At 43.8% G+C, this 25,559-nt stretch overlaps 1 protein-coding gene across 3 annotated transcripts in view; it reads left to right on the top strand.

Annotated features, from left to right (window-relative positions):
- GIPC2 (GIPC PDZ domain containing family member 2) overlaps positions 1–25,559 on the top strand; it is a 59,676-nt gene that overhangs the window by 2,435 nt on the left and 31,682 nt on the right. Inside the window, exons 1-2 of one of the 3 annotated variants that reach the window (XM_045028997.1) lie at positions 3,148–3,419; positions 17,711–17,896. In XM_045028997.1, coding sequence (XP_044884932.1) covers positions 3,159–3,419; positions 17,711–17,896 — 447 coding nt within the window. In that variant the 5' untranslated portion in view covers positions 3,148–3,158. Of the gene's footprint in view, positions 1–3,147; positions 3,420–10,073; positions 10,104–17,710; positions 17,897–25,559 lie in introns of those variants that run through there. The other 2 variants (XM_045028998.1, XM_045028999.1) reach the window with 2 other exon arrangements.

The following is a 25,559-nucleotide window of genomic DNA, read 5'->3' on the forward strand; positions in this document are numbered from 1 at the left end:
AGGAATCCAAACTATATTTGTTTTTTAAAAATATCAGCTTTACTTAGAAAGAAGAAAGGAAAAGAGGGTCTGCCTCTGCACTTTCTGGTTTCAGTCAGGACTGGAAAGCGAAGTATTAAAATAGGGCTCTTGATTTATCTCGTATTTTTGATTACTGGGAAGTACTAGAAAATTAATGAGAGCACTCAGTTTTGAAAGCAAAAGTTTCAAGAATAGATAGTGTACAGCTTGCTGAATGCTTATTTGAACAGAATCTCCAGTGAAATGTATTACATACTAATCAGGTAGGATCCAAATTATTTCACTTTTTAAAAATCTGATAGAGTTGAACCTTTTCATTTTATAGTGTGTCAAAAATGTAAATCGCTCATGGACAAATTGGCCCCTACATGGGTTATTCCCCTGCAAAGGAGTGGAAATGCCATGAGGTATGAGTTGTAGAGTGTGATGTTGGCATACCAGGTGCCAGGTTATGCTAAAGTACCCATGTCTCATTTGAATACTGACAAATACATAACTGAAATAAGTCTGGCTCACCTGTGTGTTAGTATTGTTAAAATTGGTACTAGAATTATGTGTTTTAACTTTATGGACTGGTTGTAAGTTGCTATATGCATTAATCTCACAACATCTGTATGCCATAGTATAAAGTAATATTTGAGTGTTTTCACTGTAAGCTTCTGTAAGTGGAAATCATTAGACAGGAGAGAGACATTAACTAGTGTAAAGTGCTGATCTCCACTGACAGGGAAGGCCCATCAACACCAGACAGACTAGAATGGAATATTAAAGAGGACAAAAGACTTTGTTGTTTACTCACCTCCGCCCATGAAGGTGAGTCTTGCAAATGATTTTCTCCCATCAGCTGACTTTGCAGCTCAAAGCAGAGTGGGAGAAGGAAATAAAAAACCCCAACAAGGAGGAACCGTATCTTTTTATGTTGCTTCGACTCTGGGGGACAAGGATTACTCTGTATAAGAAAAAGATCTCCAGTGCTTAGCCCTAAAGGACATATACAGCTTGCTTATTATAGAAGCTTCTATTTCTTTTTGAAACTTCAGACTGGAACTCATTTCTGTGTATATATGTTTACCTGCTTTAAACCTTGTAAATAACTCATATTTCCTTTTCCTAGTTAATAAATCTTTAGTTAGTTTATTATAGAATTGGCTACAAGTGTTAGATTTCACACAAAAGACAAGTTACAACTGACCTGTGGTAAGTGACCAGTCCTTTGGGGCTGGGAGTAACCTGAACATTGCTGTGATCTTTGGTGTAAGGGACCATCTATCACAAATGTAGGCTCACCTGGGTGGCAAGAGAGATCAGGGTATCCAAGGGGACTGTTTGTGATTCCATGTTAAGGCTGTTAGTGCTTGAGGAGTTTACACTTAATTGGTTGGTGAAATCTAAGTATATAGAACTCTCAACCAATTTGGGGTTTGTGCCCTGCTTCTTAGCAGTCTGCCGGAGATTGGTACTCCCGCTCTTGAGCCATTGCAGGACAGCCCAGCACGGAGTTCCTGACTGAGCATGCCATCGGGGATTGTTGTTTGTTCCTATGGAATTGGCAAAGAATTTAGCACCAACAATATGTATCTCTTCTAAGATCTGCTACATCTGGATGTCATCTGTATAGAGATCCTGTGTAACCACTTCCTTATGTGCACCTGGCTATGGGTGCTGCCACTTCCCAGACATCTGTTTTCCCTCAGGGGTGGGGAGGCAGGAGGTTACTGAGTGCTGGGGGAATTGGTGTAAGTTAATGCTGCCTCTCCACATTATCTTACACTGAGAATTCCCATGGACTGTGGGATGCTGCTGCATGTGTTCCACTGTCGTGTACCCTTGGGACTAGAGTCCCTTACACCAGTGTAAATCAGGATTAACTCCATTGAAGTTGGAGTTATTCTGGTATAAATGAAAGAAAAAACACTTTTTATACTGGAGAAATGTATAAAATCAATACTTATTTATTTATTGCACTCAACAAACCCATTGTATAAATAATGAAGGTAAACTTTTTGGCTTGGTAAAATATTGGATAATATATTCTTAAATTATGTATAAATTTAAGGTTATAATTCCATTGTTGGTGAGGAACGGGTGCCATTAAGAAGCCTCTAAAGCTTCGCTTAAGAAGTTAGGGTTAGTGGCCTTTGAAAGAATTATAGCCACATTACATATAATTGCGGTTGAATTACTTTATATAAACGAGGGTTGGTAAGAATCCTTTTCTGTGCTATTTTTTGTCTTATGGTATCCTGGATACAGATCTATTTTGATCAATATTTAGTATCTTGCTTTTGAAATGGGAACCACAAGCACTTGGCTAAATGGCTTAATACACTGTACAGTTTAATCATGGCTTCAGCATGTAGGGATGGAAACAATCTTCATTATTACAAGCTATGGTCCATCCTTCAGCCACTGCAGAATTGTGATTATATTTTTTTGTACACTGACTATGTTTTAATGATGCAGTCTAGTTTTAAATATCCCAAGCAAAGACGCTTTCATTGCTTCCTTTTGGAAACTTTAACAGATCTTTGACCGACAGTCTTATTTATGAATGATATCTAGCATTCCTGTTCTCTTTCCTGATTTCATCCCCTTATTCTGAGTTCTCCTCCTATCAGCCACCCTCCATCCTTCCTATTTGTATCTGTGCTTTTCCTGCACATCTGTGTCCTCTACTGCAAATTACCTCTTGTAACTTGCTCCTCAGTGAAGGGGATACAGCGAGGGAGGGGGCAGGTATTCTGGCTCTGTCAATGAAAGAGCACCCAAAGGTGGGGCAGAGCGCTGGCCCTTGCTGCACCCACCCCAAAGGTTCTTGTACCTGTGCCCGGAAGGCAGCGCATGGCTGGGAGCAGGAGCAGGGCCCTACAGCCCAACCCTAACAACTTTATTCCGGCCCCGCGACAGGCGGGATTCCTTTAACCGGCCCCGGGCGCTGCGCCAGGCTGCTCCCTGCCGCGGGGCTCGCCCCGTGCCTGCCATTGGCCGGCGGGCGGCTGCCAGCACCTGGCGGCGGGACTGGGTGTGGGTGGGTGTGCCGGCCGCCCGGCAGTCGGAGTGCGCGCCCGAGCGGGGGCAGAGTCCAGCCCGTGGGGAGCGGGCGCAGCAGGTTCCCCAGCCCGGGCAGGCCGCGCGCCATGCCTCTGCGGCTGCGGGGCAAGAAGAAGAAGGGCCAGTCCAAGGAGACCCGCAAGCTGGTGGAGAGCGAGGAGGCGGCAGCGGCCCGCGGGGGAGGCGATGGGGCGGCCGCGCCGCCCGCCCCTGCCCAGCCCGGGGCCCGGCTGCTCTTCCACACGCAGCTGGCGCACGGGAGCCCCACCGGCCTCGTCGGGGGCTTCGCCAGCGTGCGGGAGCTGTACGAGCAGATCGGCCGGGCGTTCCGCATCCCCGCCGCCGAGGTGAGCGCCGGGCACTGCCCCCCGCCAGCCCCTGGCTCGGGCAGCCCCGCCTGCCGCCGCGTTGGGGGGGGGGCGGTCCTGTTCCCCGCACGGCCCGCGGAGCGCAGCGCACCTGCCCCGGGGAAGCTGCCCTGGCAGGGCGGCTCCTGCTGGCGGCAGGCGGAAAGGCGCGGCTCCCCGCGGGAGGGGGAGTTGGCTTTACACCGGAGTCTGGCTTTGCCCTGAGGTAAGGAGCCGCTTTCGGCGCATCGCCGCGTGCGCTGGGGATAGGCGCAGGAAGGCGGGTTGTGCCAGTCCCGGCTCCAGGGGGCCCCTGGCTTTCACCGTGGCCGTGCCGCTTGCAACACACGTTTCTGTTGCTCTCCCACGGGAACAACAGGCGTCCTGCGGGACGTTCAGTGCCACACGGGAGCGGCGTGCAAACGGCTTGACTCAGGATATTGTCACAATGGGACACAACAGAGCAGCCTTTGCACAATTACATTGCCTCTGAGGAAGTGGGTATTCACCCAGGAAAGCGTATGCTTCAATACCTCTGTTAGTCTACAAGGTGCCACAGGACTCTTTGCTGCTTTTACAGATCCAGACTAACAGGGCTACCCCTCTGATCCTTTGCACAGTGGAACCAATGGCCACCTTGTTTGAAATTGGCTGTTGTCTCTGTATTTGAATGAAAGGAACATCAGGGGCTAGAGATCCAGTCAGTTTAAAAATGAGTTCAGAGTGGCTTCAGGTAAAACAGCTGCCTCCCCCCCTCCCCAGCTCCCTGCAAATTGTTGTGGTTTTACAGTCATTTTTCTGTTTTTCAAAATGTTTTTCCTTCTCCTGTTGCTGTTTCAAAAGACCCACAGAAACGGAGGAGACCGTGGACTGATTACATGGCCAGTGCTGTCAAGTGCAAATACAATTTGTTCTCTAATCACTTTGGCTGTATCTGCATTGGGGGAAAATGTATCACAGAACCATAGAATGGGAAGGGACCTCGAGAGGTCATCTAGTCCAGTCCCCTGCTCTTATGGCAGGACTAAGTATTATCTAGATCGGGGTGGGCAAACTTTTTGGCCCGAGGGCCACATCGGGGTTGCAAAACTGTATGGAGGGCCGGGTAGGGAAGTCTGTGCCTCCCCAAACAGCCTGCCCCCCACCCCCTATCCACCCCCTCCCATTTCCTACTGCCTGACTGCCCCCCTCAGAACCCCTGACCCATCCAACCCCCCTGCTTCTTGTCCCCTGACCACCCCCACCTGGGATCCCCTGCCCTTAACTACCCCCAGGAACCCCACACCCTAGCCAACTCCCCCTTCTCCCTGACTGCCCTGACCCCTATCCACACCCCCGCTCCTTGATAGGACCCCTGGGACTCCCATTCCTCTCCAACCCCTGCCCCTGTTCCCCATCCCCTGACTGACCCCCAGCAAGAACCTCCACCCCATCCAACCACCTCCCTGTCCCCTGACTACCCCCCGGGACCCCACACTCCCTGCTCCCTTACCATGCCTGAGGCAGTCACACCACCGTGCTGCTTGGCAGGAGTGGCGGGCCAGAGCACACGCGGCGTGGCACGCTGAGGCTGTGGGGGAGGGGGACAGTCAGGGAGGGGCCGGGGATTAGCCTCCCCAGCTGGGACTCAGGGACCAGGCAGGACGGTCCCATGGGCCGTAGTTTGCCCACCTCTGATCTAGACCATCCCTGACAGGTGTTTGTCCAAACTGCTCTTAAAAATCCCCAATGATGCAGATTCCACAACCTCCCTAGGCAATTTATTCCAGTGCTTAACCACCCTGACAGTTAGAAAGTTTTTCCTAATGTCCAACCTAAAACCTCCCTTGGTGCAATTTAAGCCCATTGCTTCCTGTCCTAGCCTCAGAGGTTAAGAACAACAAATTTTCTCCCTCCTTCTTGTAACAACCTTTTATGTACTTGAACTAACACATTGTAACTAGCATGGTGTTCAACACAATTTAGCACTTAATAAACTAAGGAAAACACATTTATTGGGCTCAGTTTTGTTAACTTGTATAGTAGGGAAGAATAATTCTTTTTGGAGCAGGAATTACTGGGCTACATGATCGTAGTGGTTCCTTCTGGCTTAAAAATCAGTGGATGTAAGTGACTACAAGATGCCAAGGTATGAAAAATTAGACCCACAATTTTTAACCTTAGCATTCCTTTAACTTCAAAATTATGGGGTAGTGAGGGAAAATGAAGGGAGCAGTGTAGGATGCTCCCTTCCCAGCCAAATAAACAATTAATTAAAAAGGCCAGCTATTAAGGCACATGAATAAAAGTCGTGGTAGGAAGGTCCACCCTTTCCTTAGTAGAAACCCTCTTTGATCCCTTTTTGAGTCAAGTTTTAAAATTGATTTGTTTGGATTATGGTTTACTTGTGTTTGTAAATGCATTGTTTTCATCTTAGCATGACAGTGACCCTATGCAACTGTTCCTTGATGTAGCTGCGGACACTTTACAGCTTTAAATGTCAAACTAAAACAACGTGCAAATATTAAGTTTGATTTTTACTTTTAAAATTTGGGGTTTTTTGTTTTGTTTTATAAAGTATGATTGTGTCTTATCACTATTGTCTGGTTCCTTTACTTCTAGTATAGTGGAAAAAAGAGTAGATTTTGATCTAGGAGACAGACCTAGCAGTGTTTCCTTTACTAACATCGTAGTAAATTATCACAAAGAGTGGCCATATTGTTGAAAACATACTTTACCCAGTCATTCAGTTTCATTTGGTAATTAAGAACTAACTACATTTTTCATTTCTCCCATGCACCAGTTGTCCTTCCCCATTTCTCTCTGATCCTCTGTTCCTCTTCCCCATTGATTCTCTATTCCCCTCAGTCTCCTACAAAACCATAGATTCTTAGAAATGCAGGGCTAGAAGGGAGCTCTAGAGGTCATCTTGTCCATTCCCTTGCACTGAGGCAGGACCAAATATACCTAGCTAGACCTCTCCTGACAGGTGTTTGTTTTACCTGTTCTCTAATCCAATGATGGGGATTCCACAGCCTCCCTTGGAAATCTATTCCAGTATTTAACTATCCTTATAGTTAGATATTAGGAAAAACTTTTTAACCTAAACCTCCTTTGCTGCAGATTACACCTATTACTTCTTATTTTAACTGCAGTGGACATGGAGAACAACTGATAACCATCCTCTTTATAATAACCCTTAACATAAGACTGTTATTAGGTTTCCCCCCTTGGTCATCTTTTCTCAAGACTAACCATACCCAGTGGTTTTAAAACTTTTTCTCATAGGTCAGGTTTTCAAAACCTTTTATCATTTTTGTTGCTTTCCTCTGGACTCTCTCCAATTTATCCACATCTTTACCAAAGTATGGTGCCCAGAAATGGACACAGTAGTCCAGCTGAGGCCTCACCAGTGCCAACTTCAGTGGAGTAATTTACTTCCTGTCTCTTACATACAACACTCCTGTAAATACACCCCAGAATGATATTAACCTTTTTCACAGTTGCATCGTGCTGTTGGCTCATTTTCAGTTTGTGATTTACTATAGTCCCACATCCTTTTCAGCTGTACTACTCCCTGTCTAGTTATTCCCCATATTGTATCTGTGAATTTGATATTTTCCTTTCTAAGTGTAGTACAGTAGAACCTCAGAGTTATGAACTGACCAGTTCTGTACAACGGTGGGTGACCAGAGGCCTAGCCAGTGCTGGGTAGAGTGGTACTATCACCTCCTGTGACTTGCATGATATGCCTCTGTTAATGCAACCCAAAATTATGTTTGCTTTTTCAGCAACAGCATTGCAATGTTGACTTGTGTTGAGGTTGTGATCCACCACAACTCCCAGATCCTTCTCAGCTGTGCTGCTGCCAAGCCAATTATCCCCCATTCGGTATTTGTGCATCTGATTTTTCTTCCCTAAGTGCAGCACCTTACATTTATTTTTGTTGAATTTCATTTTGTTGTCTATAGTCCAGTTCTCCAATTTAGCAAGATCCCTTTTAATTTTAGCTCTGTCCTCTAAAGCAGTGGTTCCCAAACTTTAACAACTTGTGAACCCCTTTTACTAAAATGTCAAGTCTCACAAACCCCCTCCTAAAAATGAATATTTCCAGGGATTTTCTCCTTTACCTGAGTATAAATTATAAAAGCAGTGATCTTGGAAATATAAAATTAGTTTTTATGACATGCTTATTACACACTATTTATTATTATTTATCATTACAGTATTTTTATTACAATATGAAAACGGCAACAGTCTTCTAAGATCTCACTTTCATAGCTTGTATCACTTTGAATAAACCTGTTATAAGACAAGGCTCGTATGTTTCATCAAGGAGTATCAGATGTGAAACAGCATGAAGGTATTTAAGAAGCCAACTCAAAGAGTTCCTCTTACACAAGCATTCAGTTCTTGAGCAGTCCGGGCAAACAACACACGTTACAACAAAGCTTAAACTTGTTCTTCATAATAATTTTAAAAACAATATTAGCTGCCTATTTAATTTTTAAAACAGCAAAAAATATCCACCTCCCTTTCCATTTCTTATAAGGAGTCTTGAAATTTAAATCTCCTTAGTGTGGTAGATATGTTTGCTTTGATCTGCTTAGCTCTTGGAAGTCCAGGGGCTCCAGGCTGCTGGCCCCATGCCGGGGTCGCTAGGGACAGCTCTGTCCACCATTAGGGAATTTTTTCCTGAGAACCCCCTGTAACATTTCATGAACCCCCAGGGTTCACAAACCCCAGTTTGGGAACCACTGCTCTAAAGTGTTTGCAATTCCCTCCCTCCACCCTCCAGCTTTGTGTCTTTGCAAATTTGATTAGTATGCTCTCTATTCCTACAGCCAGGTCATTAATAAAGATATTAAATAACACTGGACCCATCTCCATCCAACTCATCTCTCATTCTTGATGGCCCCCCCAGGACCCCTGCCCCATCCAACCACCCCTTCTCCCTGTCCCCTGACTGCCCCCTGCCACCCTATCCAACACCCCCTCCTTCCTGACTTCCCCCCCCGGGACCCCTGCCTCCATTCAACCCCATTTCTCCCCCCATCCACGCCCCCTTAGTGTGCTGCCTGGAGCACTGGTGGCTGGCGGAGCTACATCGGCTGCCGCCTGGCTGGAGCCAGGCCATGCCACCGCCACCACGCAGCACAGAGACCGGGTCAGCCGGGCTCTGCAGCTGTGCTGCCCCAGGAGCTCACAGCTCCGCTGCCCAGAGCATTGCACCAGCGGTGGAGCGAGTGAGCTAAGGCTGTGGGAGAGGGGGAACAGTGGGGGAGGGGCTGGGGTGAGCCTCCCGGGCCAGGAGCTCGGGGGCCAGGCAGGACGGGTCCATGTTAGTTTGCCCACCTCTGCTCTAGGACCTTAGAGCAAGTGTATACATTCTTGACATACAGCGCAATACCTTCTCCTTTATTTCCATACCTATCCTTCTGGAACAAGCCATATCCCTCAATGTTGGCCCTCCAATAATGGAAATTATCCCAGCAAGTCTCTGTAACACCAGTTAAGTCATAAGTTTCTTCATATATCATGACTTCCACTTCATCCTGCTTGTTCCCCATACTCCTTGCATAGGTATACAGGCATCAAAGATATTTGGCAGACTTCCCTGTTGTTTTTCTTCTTGCGTCTTTACTTAAGTTGTGGTTTCTAGTCCCTTCTCCAGACTTCAGCCCTTTCCCCTTGTCTTCATTAATTGAGCCTAGATGCTCATGGGCCGGATTTTTGTCACTATCCCCCATAAGACCTTGTTTAAAACTGTCCTTATTGGGTTAGCCAGACAATGTCCACAGTTGCTCTTACCTGTATTCGATAGATGGAGTCCATCCCAGAACAGTAATTCTGTTTCTTGGGAAACAATCATTGATAAATGATTGATAGGTTATTGTATTGTAAACAATGAGTCAGTCCATATCTTGCTAAGTAACCAAAGTTTGCAGGTCTTAGCAAAAGCTGTGGTTAAACTCTGAAACAAGCTGTATAAAAATATATTGAGTTATATCTGCTTGTGCTAGTGACAAAAATAGGGGCTTGACCATATAAGAAATTTGCACCAATCTAATGTAAATTGGTTTAAAACAAGCTTGGGTAAACTGCTCTAAAACTCTGTGTAGAATCTCTTATTTCAGTTTGAAAGTTGCTTATTTCAGTTTAGCTTAAGTTGATAAGGAATTCACCCATGTATTTGTCCAGTTGCTTCAAGGAGATGTTCCCAACCAATAAATAGGATTTCAGTCCATGTTCAACATAAGAAAGTTATGTACATCCTTTTGTGATGAGTGGGTGGAAATACTATTAGAATATAAATAATTGTTTCATGAACATGATTAAACACTAATAACATTGTTTTTATTTCCTCTGCTTTGAATTTTTGGAAAAGCAAGAATTGTTTACTTTCCTGAATTTCCTGCAGGGCTTTGAAAGTAGTTTTCAGAACTTGAAATTGCCACTTACGTGCATATAATTGACCGATGCTGTGTTAACTTAAAACAGTGTCTATGTGTAGATAAAAATTCTAGCCAGTAAACTGGAAGAGATCCATGAGTTAGAAAAACAGAAAGAAGCAGCTCCAAGGATTCAGGGATACAGAGCTCAGGGACCCAGCAGTGAAAGGACTGACAAGGTAATTTAGAGTCTGAGAAAGCAGTGGAAATATTAATCCGGGAAGTCAGACAATTTCAGATGGAAAGACAGCAGGTGATTCCATATTAGTAGAAGGTACCAACATTGAGATGTGTTTGGGTTTTCATTGGAGGAACATGCCAGCACCTAATTGGAGGGCAAAGGGGCACTGGAGTGAATGAGGGAACATTGTGGAGGATTGAGCCTTCTGGAAATGTGGGAAGTTTGGACATTTAAAATGGGATCGTCCATTGATTAAAACTGATATTCAACAGACTGGTGCAGAGAAGAGCACCACAAGCTGCCCATCTGTAAACTTGAAGCTACAGAGGTATTTGAATCCCCCCATGGAGAGTGTTATCTATCTTCCCCAGAAGATGGGAGAGTATCATATGAGACCATATTTGATTCTGAGGCACAAATTTCCTTGTCTGTTTAGGCAGGTTTCACCTGTCCCAGTCATCCCGTCTCAGTTTGAGGGGCTCTGTTGGCATCTCTGACCCTCTTTCTGTCAGTGTGTGTCTCGGAGTTCACAGGCAGTCTTTTATCCACTTGAAAAGTTCCTTTGTCTGACCTTGCATCCTGAACCTGGTCCAGACTGCTTTATGACTTTTCCAGAGGGGATCAAAGGTAGTCTTTAACAGTGGATTCCTTGAATTGTCCATTTGAGCACCAGGCGATTAGAGTTGTTTACAGTCATTAACTTGTTTCCTGCAACCCAAAACTATCTAAGAGTGACTTAATCCTTAATAAGCAACACAATCCATCAACCCCATCCCCATATAGATATAAAATATAATTAATGCATATATCTTCCACATTTTTGCATGGGGAGTAAAATGTACACTGGAGCTGGAAAATATATTCCTGTATTCTGTTAGATTTATGCCACCAATGTGTGTAGGGGAACTGTGGCAGAGGTTGTAACAATCCCCTCAAGAATGGAAGTGTTAGTTCCAGCCCCAGTGACAGGAAAAGCAAATACTGATGGAGAGGACACTATAGATCCATCTGGTGATTTGCTGGTGGCATGCTCCCTTGGGACTACACAAAAAGGAGTCAGACTGGTGTAGGTAGCTAATTTAGCACCAGAAACTCAGATATTAAAACTTGGCACTAAACTGGGGAAGTTACTTCCTTGTTCTGGATATGAAGGAATAGTAAATGTCAAAAGTGATATTTCCTTTTGTAGGGCAGTGGTCAATATATTGGGCTCCCAGTTTGGCGTAAAGATTGTGTTTACATAGTTTTGTTCTTTTGATTATGTTGTTGTTTGCTTTGTAGATGTAAAGGTGTGGAGGGGCACTGCAACAGCTGTAACATGCTGGCTGGGTGACTGGCACATCCACAGTTTCTAAAGGGTGTGGCTCCTCTCACATTTGAAGGACCCTGTTTCTCCATCTCAGGAAGTAACTGTGAGAGGAAATTCTGAGGTGTGAGTGCTTCCTGCCATGGGGAAAGAGGGGAACTACTAGTAACACCATCTGCAGGAGGCAAGCTGCCTCTTTTCTCTCCCTCGGTAATAAATAAACAGGTTTCTGTTGTTTATTGAGTTTGTGCCTGTGTCAGTATTCCAGGGATTCTGCCTGCTTGTGCTAACCCACCAATAAGCAGACTGAGTTTGCATAGCAGTAGGCTATACTTCCATCGTTAGGCTGTTTGACGTAAAGCTTGTTTGGTATCTGAGTTCTATTCCTGTCTCCATCAATGGCTTGCTGGGTGACCTCAGACAAGTCACTTCTGTGTCTCATTTTCCCACCTGTAAAATGGGGAATGATCCTGACCACATTGGTAAAGTGCTCTAAGATCTACTGATGGAAGGTACTTTATGAGAGCTAGGTGTCCATTATTATTTAAAATATAAATTTTATATTATTGTGTGATACTTATATGATTATATTTTTGTATGATTGTGTCACTTAGGGGCAAATTTTGAAAAGCGTTGACTGATTTTGGTTGCGTGTTGATGCATTTGCCTCATTTGGGATGGCCTGAACTTGTGATTAATGCTACACTACCCTACCCTTTGCTCCCTATATATAACATAATAGCCTTTTCTTTTTCTTTTTCCCTTAGCAAACACCACCTCTGTAGCCTTGGAATTACTGGGGTAGAGGATATTCCACAACAGGAAGACTGTCTATTTAATCTATATTTTATGCGCATCAGCCCACAGTGTTTTCTGGCCAAATAAGATTTCCTTCTGTTATGGGAGCTGTACAAGATAACACTCTTGGCAAAATAAGGATCCTGGATATCTGCTAATTTCTGTGGCAGTGTTGATTTAAAGTTGGCATGAAAGGGCACAGCATAGGTATGGTGGCTTGAAGATCAAATACTTTTTTTTGTGAGCAAGAGAGGGAAAGAGCAGAAGTATGATGGGAAGGAGAGATCAGGAGAATAGATTATACATGGAAATACACATTTTTTTTTTCTTGATGAAAACATGTACAATATAGGAAAAACATTTTTGAGCTTGAATTAATTTTATGAGGGGTGTATGAAAAGTGTACTCTGGTGGCTATTGTTTAAGTACTAATACATTATTTTGATTAGACTTTTATATTAAAAGTATGAAAAACGGTAATGAAGCCTTTAACTTCTGCATTGGCAGTCCTCCAGAATGTAACAAATATAAGTATACTTTTAACTTGTAGATGCTGTAATAGTATAATATGTTGTGTAGATGTATCTTTAATATATTACTTTGTATATTTAGTTGTCCTGACTAGAAGCAGTTATTCACTAAGAAAGGAGAGAGAATACAGGGTGATTCAGTTTTTATTTTTGACTGGCTGACGCTCTTTCAGGCTAGTATGGAACTGACGCATTTGTAGAAAGTTCTGCAGCCTTGTAGGCTGCAGTGAGAATGCCACCCAGATGAAGGCTAAATAAAGAAACTCTGGATCATGTTTCTAAATATCACATTTCTGCTCTGTTGCCAATTTTATCTGTTCAGAGGTGTGAAACAAGTTACTAGATGAGTGTCCATGTTTGACAAGGTCAAAACAAGGGCACTATATTTTTCTTAGAAGCAAAAAATTGATGAAATAACATTTCTTGGAAGAGCAACATAATAGAAGAGCACTAAATCACAATTAAACTGATTGAGTCATTATCTAAATCGTGATACAAAGCTGGGAACTTGCCATAAATCTTTGTAAAGGCATTTTGAATTGGGCTCCCTCAGGAAATAACATATTTGATGCTGATGGCTTAAAAAGAATGATTATGTGAAAGTAAAATGTAGGTGATGATGGTGGAGTGATAATTAACCAAAGAACGTTTAAGTTACCTAATAGAATAAAACTGAAGTGTGTTGGATGAATCTGTAATACTCAGTGGCCAGCTGATGTGCGACTTTCTGACTGGCTGCTAAAATAAGACATTAGAATGTAACGGTTGTTTGGCCTATGTGAAATGAGTTGGTGGCTTTAAACCAGTTCCTAATGATATAAAAGTTTCCAGAGCTGCGGAGAGGTGCTTAGGTTATAAATAAAAAAAATCAATGAATGATGTGCATAGGATGGAATAGACTGCAGTTTGTTCATTCTAAACTGTGAGAGTTCTGCAGTGCTTATGGGGTAAAAGCAGCAACCCTTCACCCCCTTTTTTTTGTCATTAAACCAAGCAGATCAGACTCTAGTACACAAAGACAACATGTCTGCTGGGTAGGATGGTGCCATTTTTATAAAGGCAGTTTTCAAAGTAAAACAGCATGTTAAGATCCAATTCATTTTTGTTCAAACTAAGGGCTGGTCTAGACTCAGAACTTACATCGACATAGCCACATCTCTGAGGGGTATGAAAAATCCGCACCTCTGAGAGAGACCGCTAACCCCCTGTCTAGAAAGTGTTAGGTTGATGGAAGAATTCTTCTATCAAATTAGCTAGCACTTCTTGGGGAGGTGGATTATACCTACACTGATGGGAGAACCCCTCAGGCCTGCATAGGTAATATCTACACTGAAGGTGCTACAGCAGCACAAATGCAGTGCTACAACTGTGCTGGTGTGTGTAGACATACCTTAAGACAAGCAGTAGCACTGCGGATTTCTGGATGCTTTCTTAATTTATAAATAGATTAAACACGCCTGCCTATAGGTTTGTTTTTGAGAATGCTTTCAAGGCTATTCTTGCTACTATTGCTATCAAGGCAATTCCAAGATCATTTTTTGTTTCTCCCACTCACCACCTTAACACTATAATAAAATGCCTATTCAGTGGTTAATGAGCCTTATCTCTACCTCCTAAACTGATTTAAAATTAGGAAATATATTCTTAAAATGTGAAGACAGAGGACTCATAGCAGATGTTGCATAGGCTTTTTTTAAGTCTGGGACTCCCAGTAATTAAATTCTTTATGCAGCCTGGCAGTATGTACCTTTCATTTTTTGAGTTGATCTGAACTCATGCACAACCTCAGTGCTGAGTAACAGGTTAGGCACCAGCTTCTGTTCTCACAATTTAATTTGGCTGATTTTACTAGAGTTATTCCTGATTTACACTGGTATAAGTGAAATCAAAACCAGACCGACCCAAAGGGCTGCTACCAGATTTTTTCCAGGCACTTCAAAGTTGATGGGAGTGCAACAAGGGTGCTGAATCAGGAGCTGACTCAATATCCTACTGTTACTCAAATTCCCCATCACTATAGATTAATTGGGATCTAATTAGAGGATCAATTAACCAGTGGTGCTATAATGAAGGGCTAATTAGAGGGGAGAGGCAACCTCAGCAGCAGGGAGCAAATAAATGGAGAGGAAGGAAGCCCTGGAGGAGGAGGAGGGAGCTGAGAGGCTGAAGAAAGGCAGAGGTGGCTGCTGTTAGTATTGTATGTATGTATTGTATGAGGGAGGGGGTAAGCCTGCTGGAACAGTATAAGGACACATGTTGGGGGTGAAGGAGAACTAGAGTCGGTGTGGTCTACACTTAAGGTGAGAGAGGACTACAGGGGACCACCCTGTAACAGGGAGATCAAAGGTTTTTCTTGAACAGGCGTAGCAGTTTCTTTGAACCACATCCTCTCACGCAAAGGCTGCTGTTCTCTGTAAACTGTGGCATATTTCAATGACTGACTAAATAATCAATGCATGCTATGAATAAATGTGCATTCTTCTTTCCATGAAGAAACAAAGATAATTTTTCTGACTTTGCTACATTATGTATACTATTCTGCAGGCTGCTTGTTGTTAACACTCTGTTATGTATGTTTTGAAAATGTCTTGATATTGTAATAGTACAAAATGAAAACTAATTCAAGGCCCTTAATGTTGCTTCTCACAGCAAAAAGATTGCCCTGGAAATGTTTTGTTCAACAGTGTCTGTTTTGTTTGAGAAGAAAGCTAAAGGTCAGCTTTTATATGGTGGACAAGTTTCTGGAGAAACAACCCTCCACGCAGTCCCAAAAATACCCATCATAATTCTGACAAAGACTTGTTTACGATTTAATGTCGTGGTATTGCAGAAAAATCTTTCCTAGTTAGTTAGCACTGTTCAGCTCATTCTCCCACTGAGGTGTGGAACCTCTGTTTGCCTCAGTGGGAGTGGCTCTGCAAATTCCCGCATGCTTATATCACTATTCAAACAAAAATATGTATTAATATTAGCAAAAGACAAAGGATCATGATTTTCTATCCACTTTTCTACTTTAAAGTAGTGTATGCTATTGGAAGCTGATGTTCAGATTGCTCTAGGGAACAAGAGGTAATGATTTTAAGCCATTGGTTCCCTCCAGAGTTACTCTGATTGGACACTGAATTCCTTCTGTCTACAGTTTCATTGGGGAGCACCATAAATACTCCCACCATTTGCACCACCCCCACAGACCACCATGATATACAAAAAGACCTGTGGGAGGTGAAATGGACAGGGAGGTATTGAGAGTTCTGCTGGCAAAAGCTGTATTCTGAAATTGTCCGATTAGGGCATAAGAATTTTTTTGAAATTTTGTGCTGTAGTTGTGTAGAAGGATGTAAAAAATAGAGCGTGGAGGGAATTCACCACCACCAACCCAGCATACACAATGTTTTGAACAGAAAACCACTTCCAGGAGGCAAACAGTTTGGGAATCTTATTACTCGGGCCTGCAATTTGGATTCTCTTCTCTCCTGGTTGGTATGAGCTTTGACAGGGGAGCTGGCTTGATAGTGGAAACAGAGTGCGAAATAAGCAAGATATATGCTCAGGAAACCACTTCAAGCTGCTGCTGATCTCCCCAGATTCATTCACCTTGGTCATGCCTCTGGGCCACATGGAGGTGAGCCTCTTAACAGAGATTAGGGAGAGGAAAGGTAGCTTGTGATGTTTCCCAGCAGTGCCTGGGCTTGCGAGATACCTTGCTATCACTTGCCCTTAGCCTTGTCTGTACCTGCCAGGGGTCAGCTGTCCAACTCCCCTGGCTATTGGCAACACAAGCATTCCTCTCTAGGTCTTGCAGGTCCTGCTGCCTCTTGACAGGTTAGAGATCAGCACACTGCAACCGTCAAGCCATCCAAGCATCAACCTGGAATGTCCAGATTTGCTGGTTTAAAAGAAACAGCACAGCACAGTTTACCAGTCAGACCTTAGGCCACCTCTCTGCTCAACACACAGCACTTAGATATGTTTATATTGAATTCAAGTATAAGTTTATGTAACAGAGTGTAGAGATTCAAGTAATAGCAAGTTAGAAGTATTGCAAACACATGGTTATATATAAAATAAAATCATAACACAGTCAAGAACCTAGTCTTAATTAATTAGATACTCTTATGTCTTGTAGAGTGTGGCTCAACCAAAGTCCTCATAGTAATTCACAGTCAGGCTTTGCTGTGATTCCCCTTTTCATGAAACATGCTGTCAGCTTGTCTCCTAGGTGAAGAACCCAATGTGTTCTTTTGCCTCCCAAGATATACAAGTCCTATCCTTTTGTCTTTATTCATAAACAGGATACCCCTCTGCTGCTTTGTTTATTCCTTTAGATTTTCTGTTGTAGATTTTGCAGCCTTTCAACTGGCACCTGGTTTAGTATGCAAATAGGCCTCCATTGTGAGGCAGACAATACACAAACGGCCAGATAGGGAGATAAGTGTCTGTTACCTGCTCCCTGAAAGGGACCTGTCAGAGGCATGTCACCTCCTCGTGACCTGCCTTAACTCCAAGACCTTAAGAATGTAATTTTCAGTATAGATACATAACTTAAATATTCTCTGTACATACATACATTTTTCACTGATTATGATGAAAAGTGGACTACCGTGTCTTGGTAGAGACCTTACATGTCACTCTTTGATGAGCTATTATGCATATATCTGACCCAGGAAATCCCTTTAAGACCCTGTGCAACACCTGTACCCTCTACCAGTTGGTACCAAGAGGTGTCTGGGTCTTACAGCTGTGAGCTAAGGTACTGGATAACATGTACCTTCTCCCCTGCACCCTGCTATTTCTTCTCTGCAGAATTTGAGCTATTTAGTACCTTTTTTGTCATATGAGTGGATGGGAATAGGGTTTTTAGTATTGATGGTTGGACAGAAAATGGGGGTCATCACTTAAGACCACAAAGGATTTTTTGCTCCAAACTCATGGATAATTCAAATTCAGGAAAACAAAATTCTTTCCACCATTTATTTTCCTATCCTAATGGCTGATGTAATATTTTAAAACTCAAATGTAATTGATTTGTTTTTCCTTCTGTGTAGATCATATTTTGCACTTTGAATACGCACAAAATTGATATGGACAACCTCTTAGGAGGGCAGATTGGCCTTGAAGATTTCATATTTGCCCACATAAAGGGACCAAAAAAAGAAGTGGATGTTCTTAAATCGGAGGATTCTCTTGGGCTTACCATTACAGACAATGGAACGGGCTATGCCTTCATAAAGGTAAATTTTAACAGAATCTTTTATATCTAATGCTCTTAAGTTTTATGGTTTTAAGTACCGGTAATCCTCTAGAACTGGAGCTCTTTTGATGACTGAACATTCACCACAATTAAAGAAAAGCAGCAGGCAATCCTGTGTTGAGAGAGCCCTTCGATTTTTAGTTATTACTCTATTTCTAACCTTTTCACTACTTTCTTAACTTCTTGAGAAGTTGATGATAGAGCAACTGCTCACTCATGTGACAATGAAGTTATCCTAAATTTCTGTCACTCTTAAAGCCTGTCCACAGCACACATAGTGCCCTTCCACTGCATTAAACTTGCCTTCATTGCACAGTCCCTCTTTATCCTGCTTCTGCAGTTATTCTACATGCATTAGCAAAGTTAATTGGAGTGCAGCTGTGAAGGGTGAAGAGTGGAAGATTGTCTAGAGAGAGATTTTTATGATCACTGGCTGTTCTGTTCAAAGCCTACAATGAATTTTGTAAAATATGAACACTGAATTCTCAACAAAACTTTGAATTTCCTAGTATCAACACTTGGACGCTTAAAATTCCTAGAACCTCCACTTCGCTCTTTTGGATGTATGCTGACAGATTTCCCCCTCCCCCCCCGAAAATGTTTTAAGAAGAATGTTTTAAAGTTCCTCTCTTCCAACACTCCTGGGAATGATACTCCGCTCTCTGCTTGGCTGGTAGCATGTGGAGAAAAGTGCCAATCACAGGGATTACTGCAGGCTGAGGGCAGATTTGGAAAAAAAAAAAAGTGATAGTATTCTCCCATGCTCCACCAACTCTCTAAATCCTGCTTGTTCGTGTCATAAAAATGAGCTGCTATTCACAGTAGATTGTGTAGATCTTCATAATACACCAGCACCTTGTCTATATGCAAAAGCTGTACCACTTTAACTGTACCAGTATAGTTAAAGCAGCACAACCCCCTTAGTTGCGTGCAGTTATACTGGTATGAATGTGGTTATATCAGGGTGCGTCTATACTTAAAACACTGCATTGGTGCAGCTGCACTGCTGTAGTGCTTTAATGAAGATGTTCTACACCAACAGGAGAGAGCTCTCCTGTCAGTGTAGTTAATCCACATCCCTGAGAAGTGGTAGCTATGTCAGTGGGAAAAGCTTTCCTGTTGCCATAGTGCTGTCTACATGGAGGGGCGGGGTGGTGGTGTTAAATCGGTATAACTATGTTGCTCAGCCGTGTGGATTTTTCACAGCCCTGAGTGATGTAGTTATATCAATATAGGTGACCTTAGTATAGCTTATTTCTGTATGCTAGATTGTACAGGTATAAGTCTTGGTAGTCCATCGATCCGATGATGTCAAATCTGTGCAGATCATCTATTGTTGGTCTCATGGTGTGCCCTCTGATGACTATACAAGCCAATTCTAGAGGTGCCCATTTGGCTGCAGATGGTGCATGGGAAGTTCGCGGTCAGTGGGTTGTGCGCTGCTGGTGCTCTGTGACGTTGTTTGCGTGCGTCTTGTAGACGGCGGCAGCGGTCTTCCTCAAAGGCGATGCAGGTATTTCTGACTGTTGCACGCCACTGTGTTCTGTTGCTGGCCGCGTCCTCAAGGTCCCTGGGTTTGATACTGCTATACTGCAGATTGGCTTTGATGGTGTCCTTGTAACGTTTCCGTGGACGACCTATATGCCGGATGCCCTGGGAGAGCTCACCATACAGAAGCTGGCGGGGGATTCTGTTCGCATCCATGCGGCTGACATGACCGGTCCAACGTAGCTGTGACTTCATGATCATCATTTTGATGCTTGTCATCTGGGCTCTCTCGAGGACCTCAAGATTGGGCACTTTGTCTTGCCAGCGGATCTTCATGATGTTGCGGAGGCAGCGCATGTGGAATGCTTCGAGCTGCTTGATGTGACGCCTATATAGTGTCCATGTTTCGCACCCATACAAAAGAGATGAAAGAACAACAGCTCTGTACACAAGCAGTTTTGTTAATATCTGGATGTTGTGGTGGTTTAAAACTTTGACACGCAGACAGCCAAGTGCCTGGCTTGCTTTGGATATTCATGCGTTGATCTCATTATCCAGTGATCCATCACTGGATATGACACTACCCAGGTATTTAAAGTTCTCCACTACTTTAAGATGAGTGCTGTCAATGGAGATACTCGGGACAGAAGCATTTGATACAGGTGCTGGTTGATGGAGAACTCCTGTCTTTCCAAGGCTGATAGTCCGAAAAGTTGCGAGGCCTCAGCAAACTTGTTGACAATATGCTGAAGATCATTTTCAGTGTGAGCCATGAGGGCACAGTCGTCGGCAAAGAGTGCCTCAGGAAGGAGTTTCTGCACTGTCTTAATCTTAGCATTCAGGCGACGGAGGTAAAAAAGTGAACCATCGTGCCGGTATTTCAAATATATACCTTGATCCAGATCTTTCATTGCATGGCTGAGGACACATGCAAAGAACAGGTTAAATAAGACAGGAACGAGAACATATCCTTGTTTCACGCTGTTGGTGATGTTAAAGGGGGCTGATGTGGCTCCATCAGACAATACTTCGCCTGTCATGAAAAAGGTGTATAATCTGGACAAATTTTCTTGGGAAGCCAAGTCGTGTTAGAATAGTCTAAAGGGCTTCCCTGTTGATGGTATCAAACGCCTTTGTCAGATCTATGAAGACAGCATACAGGTGCATGTTCTGTTCAATGCACTTATCTTGTATTTGTCTGACAGCAAAAACCATGTCGACTGTGCTCCGGCCAGGTCGAAAACCTGTTATACTGGAACAAAAACTGCATGTAGACCACACCTTACAGCTCCGCTTTCTCTTGTTCTTTGAAAAGCACCAAAATGGCTAACAATGCTGACATTTAAATGTCAAAAGCTGATTATACTTCAGAGTTTAACACCCTATTGAGCTGAATGGTAGCAATTTTCACTGGACACAGCTATCATTTCAGGCTGTCTGCAGACTCAGGCAGACACTACTGCATCAATTTCCTTCATCTCACATTTGGAAGGTTTTCTTTGCAGCCTTGACAGCTAGATACTTATTTAAACAAAATTACAGTTTATATTCTGGAACTAAAGATAGCAGTCATCATAGAAAAGTGCAGTCTCACCAAACTGTTGCATATTGGCCTACTCTGGGACCTGGTTTTAGGAGGAGAGGATCCTCTGGTATTGGAAGAATATGAGCAGTGCTTGCAACACTAAAACCCTAGGAAGCTCTGTCCTGGGTTCAATACACTTCTGAAAAGTTATTTTTAGGGCCGTCAAGTGATTAAACAAATTCATTGCAATTGCACACCTTTGATAATAGAATACCATTTATTTAAATATTTTGGATGTTTTCTACATTTTCAAATATATTGATTTCAATTACAACACAGAATACAAAGTGTACAGTGCTCACTTCATTTATTTTTGATTACAAGTATTTGCACTGTAAAAAAACCAAAAGAAATAGTATTTTTCAGTTCACCTAATACAAGTACCGTAGTGCAATCTCTTTATCATGAAAGTTGAACTTACAAGTGTAGAATTATGTACATAAGAACGGCCATACTGGGTCAGAACAAAGGTCCATCTAGCCCAATATCCTGTATTCCAACAGTGGCCAATGCCAGGTGCCCCAGAGGGAATGAATAGAACAGGTACCGTATTTTTCCTTGTATAAGATGCCCCCATGTATAAGACGCCCCCAACTTTTCTTACCCCAAATTCAGGTTTTTTGTTTTGTTTTGTTTTCTTTGCCGCTCCAGCCGCGCTTCAGCTGTTCCCCCCCCCCCCCGACTTTGCCGCTCAGGCACAGGAAGAGAACGCCGAGGTAGGGGTAGAGGGGCCGAGGAGGGCCATGCGCCCCGGCTGGTCTCCGGCGGCGGCCCTGCCCGGCTCCTGCCGCATCCCTCCCTGGCCCCGCGACTCCTGCCCTGGCCCCGCGTCCCTGGCCCCGCGACTCCTGCCCTGGCCCCGCGTCCCTGGCCCCGCGACTCCTGCCCTGGCCCCGCGTCCCTGGCCCCGCGACTCCTGCCCGGCTCCCCGCGTCGCCGGCCGCCCGCCCGGCTCCCCGCGTCGCCGGCCGCCCGCCCGGCTCCCCGCGTCGCCGGCTCCCCACTTCGCCGGCCCCGCTTCCCCGGCCCCGCTTCTTTGGCTGCCCGGCTCCGGGTCTCCGTCCACGGCCGCCCGGTCCCGCTTTGCCGGATCCAGCCACGTGCAGGCAGCGCGGTAAGGGGGCAGGGAGGGGGTGTTGGAGAGAGGGCAGGGGAGTTCAGGGGTGGGGGGGGTGGATAGGGGTTGGGGGAGTCAGAAGGCAGGGGCTTACTTCCGTGTATAAGACTACCCTCAATTTTTAGTCTAAGGATTTTAGGAAAAAGTATAGTCTTATACACGGAAAAATACGGTAATCATCAAGTGATCCATTCCCTGTCTTCTATTCCCAGCTTTTGCCAAACAGAGGCTAGGGACACCATCCCTGTCCATTCTGGCTAATAGCCATTGATGGACCTATCCTCCATGAATTTATCTAGTTCTCTTTTGAACCCTGTTATAGTCTTGGCCTTCACAATTGCCTCTGGCAAAGAGTTCCACAGTTTCTGTGCATTGTGTGAAGAAATACTTCCTTTTGTTTGGTTTAAATCTGCTGCCTATTAATTTCATTTGGTGCCCCCTAGCTCTTGTGTTATGAGGAGGAGTAAATAACACTTCCTTATTTACTTTCTCTACACCAGTCATGATTTTATAGACCTCTATCATATTTCCCCCTTAGTTGTCTCTTTCCAAGCTGAAAAGTCCTAGTTTTATTAATCTCTCCTCATATGGAAGCCGTTCCATACCCCTAATCAAGTCCACTCAGTCCTACTTCTTGTTCAGCCAATTGCTCAGACAAACAAATTTGTTTACATTTGCAGGAGATAATGATTGTCCGCTTCTTGTTTACAATGTCATCTGAAAGTGAGAACAAGTGTTTTCATGGCACTATTGTAGCCAGCATCGCAAGATATTTACAAGCCAGATGCGCTAAAGATTCGTATGTCCCTTCATGCTTCAACCACCATTCCAGGGGACATGCGTCCATGCTGATGATGGGCTCTGCTCAATAACAATCCAAAGCAGTGCAGACCAATGTGTTCATTTTCATTATCTGAGTCAGATGCCACCAGTAAAAGCTTGATTTTCTTTTGTGGTGGTTCTGGTTCTATAGTTTTCACATCGGAGTGTTGCTCTTCTAAGACTTCTGAAAGGACGCTCCACACCTCATCCCTCTCAGATTTTGGAAGACACTTCAGATTCTTAAACCTTGGGTCGAGTGTTGTATCCATCCTTAGAAATCTCACATTGGTACTTTCTTTGCGTTTTGTGAAATCTGGAGTGAAAGTGTTCTTAAACTGAACAACATGTGCTGGCTCATCATCTGAGACTGCAATAACTTGAAATATATGGCAGAATGCGGGTAAAACAGAACAGGGGACATACAATTCTCCCCCAAGTTGTTGAGTCACAAATTTAATTAATACATTATTTTTTAATGAACCATGGAAGCATGTCCTCTAGAATGGGGGCCAAAGCATGAAGGGGCATACAAATGTTTAGCATATCTGGCATGTAAATACCTTGCAATGCCAACTACAAAAGTACCATGCAAATTCCTGTTCTCACTTTCTGGTGACATTGCAAATAAGAAGAGGGCAGCATTATCTGCTGTAAATGTAAATTAGCTTGTTTGTCTTAACAATTGGCTGAACAAGAAGTAGGACTGAGTGGACTTGTAGGCTCTGAAGTTTTACATTGTTTTGTTTTTGAGTGCAGTTATGTAACAAAAACAAATCTACATCTGTAAATTGCACTTGGGATTTTTGACAAATATTTTCCACTGTTGCTAGCACCTGTTCAGCTCCGCCTGTGGCAACAACAGTGGGGCCCCTAGTGTAGATAAAAACTTCTGTGGCTGCCAGTGCTTTTAATACTATGTCATCTAATCAGTACAATAATAACAATCCCTGAGAAATTTTTAAATTGGAGTCAGCCATGATAGGAAGAATGGAGAAAGTGGGTAGGTGGAGAGACAGGTCTCCAAAAGGCAAAAGCTGTATCTTTCGGTACACTTTGTTCCCAGTCAGATAGAAAGCTTTAGTGACAGTTTCATTATAAAGTAGAGACATAGTTGAATAAAGAGCTGTATTTAGGGGAATAACTTTTGTCATTAGAGCTTTTCCTTTCATTTGAACTGATTTAGTATTCCATTCAGGGGCGGCTCTGGACATTTCGCCGCCCCAAGCACGGCGGCATGCCGCGAGGGGCGCTATGCCGGCCGCCGGGAGGGCGGCAGGCAGCTCTGGTGGACCTCCCGCAGGCGTGCCTGCGGAGGGTCCGCTGGTCCCGTGGTCCACTGGACCCATGGCTTTGGTGGACCTCCTGCAGGCACGCCTGCGGGAGGTCCACCGGAGCCGCGGGACCAGCGGACCCTCCACAGGCACACCTGCGGGAGGTTCACCGGAGCCGCCTGCCGCCCTCCTGGCGGCCGGCATAGCGCCCCCTGTGTCATGCCACCCCAAGCATGCACTTGGCGTGCTGGGGCCTGGAGCCGCTCCTGATTCCATTAGAAATTAATGAGCTCTGTTGTACTAGGTAATCTGTTGATAGTTATAATCACTTCCTGCTTGTAACTACTTGACTGCTCTGTGTTTAAAAGGGTAAGTTTCTAAAATAGTTGATAGCGTGGTCAGATTTTATGGGTGCAGTTGAAAACAGTGGTTCTTTTGTTTTAAGATCTAAAGTTCTGCTTTATAATAAAAGCATTAATTTAAATTCAGTATTATGTCACTTTTGCAAAGCTGTATTCAACAGTCTGTCACCAATTCTATTATAAAGTCCTATTTTTAAGGGATTTATAGCTAAATGGGAAGATATATTCTGGAGTGAAACTAATTGTCCATGAGTTATCCCAAGGGGAAGAGAACTTTTTGTAGATGCTAAGGAGTACGTTGTTATAGTGTGATGTATGAAGTTAAAGGTGTGCAAAACTGATTATCATAAACTGGAACAGTGTAATTAATTCCCTGTGTTCTGCATTGAAAATGCATGACTTACCCTTTAAAATGGACAGTAAACCATTTGAAAATTAAGCATTGGGTCTCAGTGGCTGTGTCTAGCATAGCCCTGCTTTCTTTTGACAGTCCACCAGAAAGTTGTTATAATTAGCCTGGAATACAAAAGTTGGTTTGAAGTACCACATACATGTTTCCAGTCAGCACCACTTAATTTGTACCCTGATAATAAGAATACCTGCTTAAGTGAAGAAACTAAGTGGGGATTGAATTTAAGGAGATTTCACTGCTGTTTGCTAGATATACCTTGCACTTTATAACAGGAATGTGTGTTGCAGCATTTTGGGCCTGATTCCTTATGTGTAAAACACGCCTTCCTTCCACCCCCACCCCTCCAACCAAGTCTTCTAATTGGCTTTAATCTAGATTTAAAAATGATTTGTGCTATAAGAGTTAAACTCTGTAGGAAGTTTAAAATTGCCACATGTCTTACAGAACACTATATACTACCAAGCTTCCCACTGTCTTGCTCAGACACAGGCACACACAAACTGGAAGCAGGCTTTTGAGACAGTTATGCTCCTAGCAGTTGCTCCAGTTCAGATATTTTTGTGTGTGTGTGTGTGTGGGGGGGAAA

The sequence above is a fragment of the Mauremys mutica genome, chromosome 8, assembly GCF_020497125.1.
Source record: "Mauremys mutica isolate MM-2020 ecotype Southern chromosome 8, ASM2049712v1, whole genome shotgun sequence".
NCBI classification, from domain to species: domain Eukaryota; kingdom Metazoa; phylum Chordata; order Testudines; family Geoemydidae; genus Mauremys; species Mauremys mutica.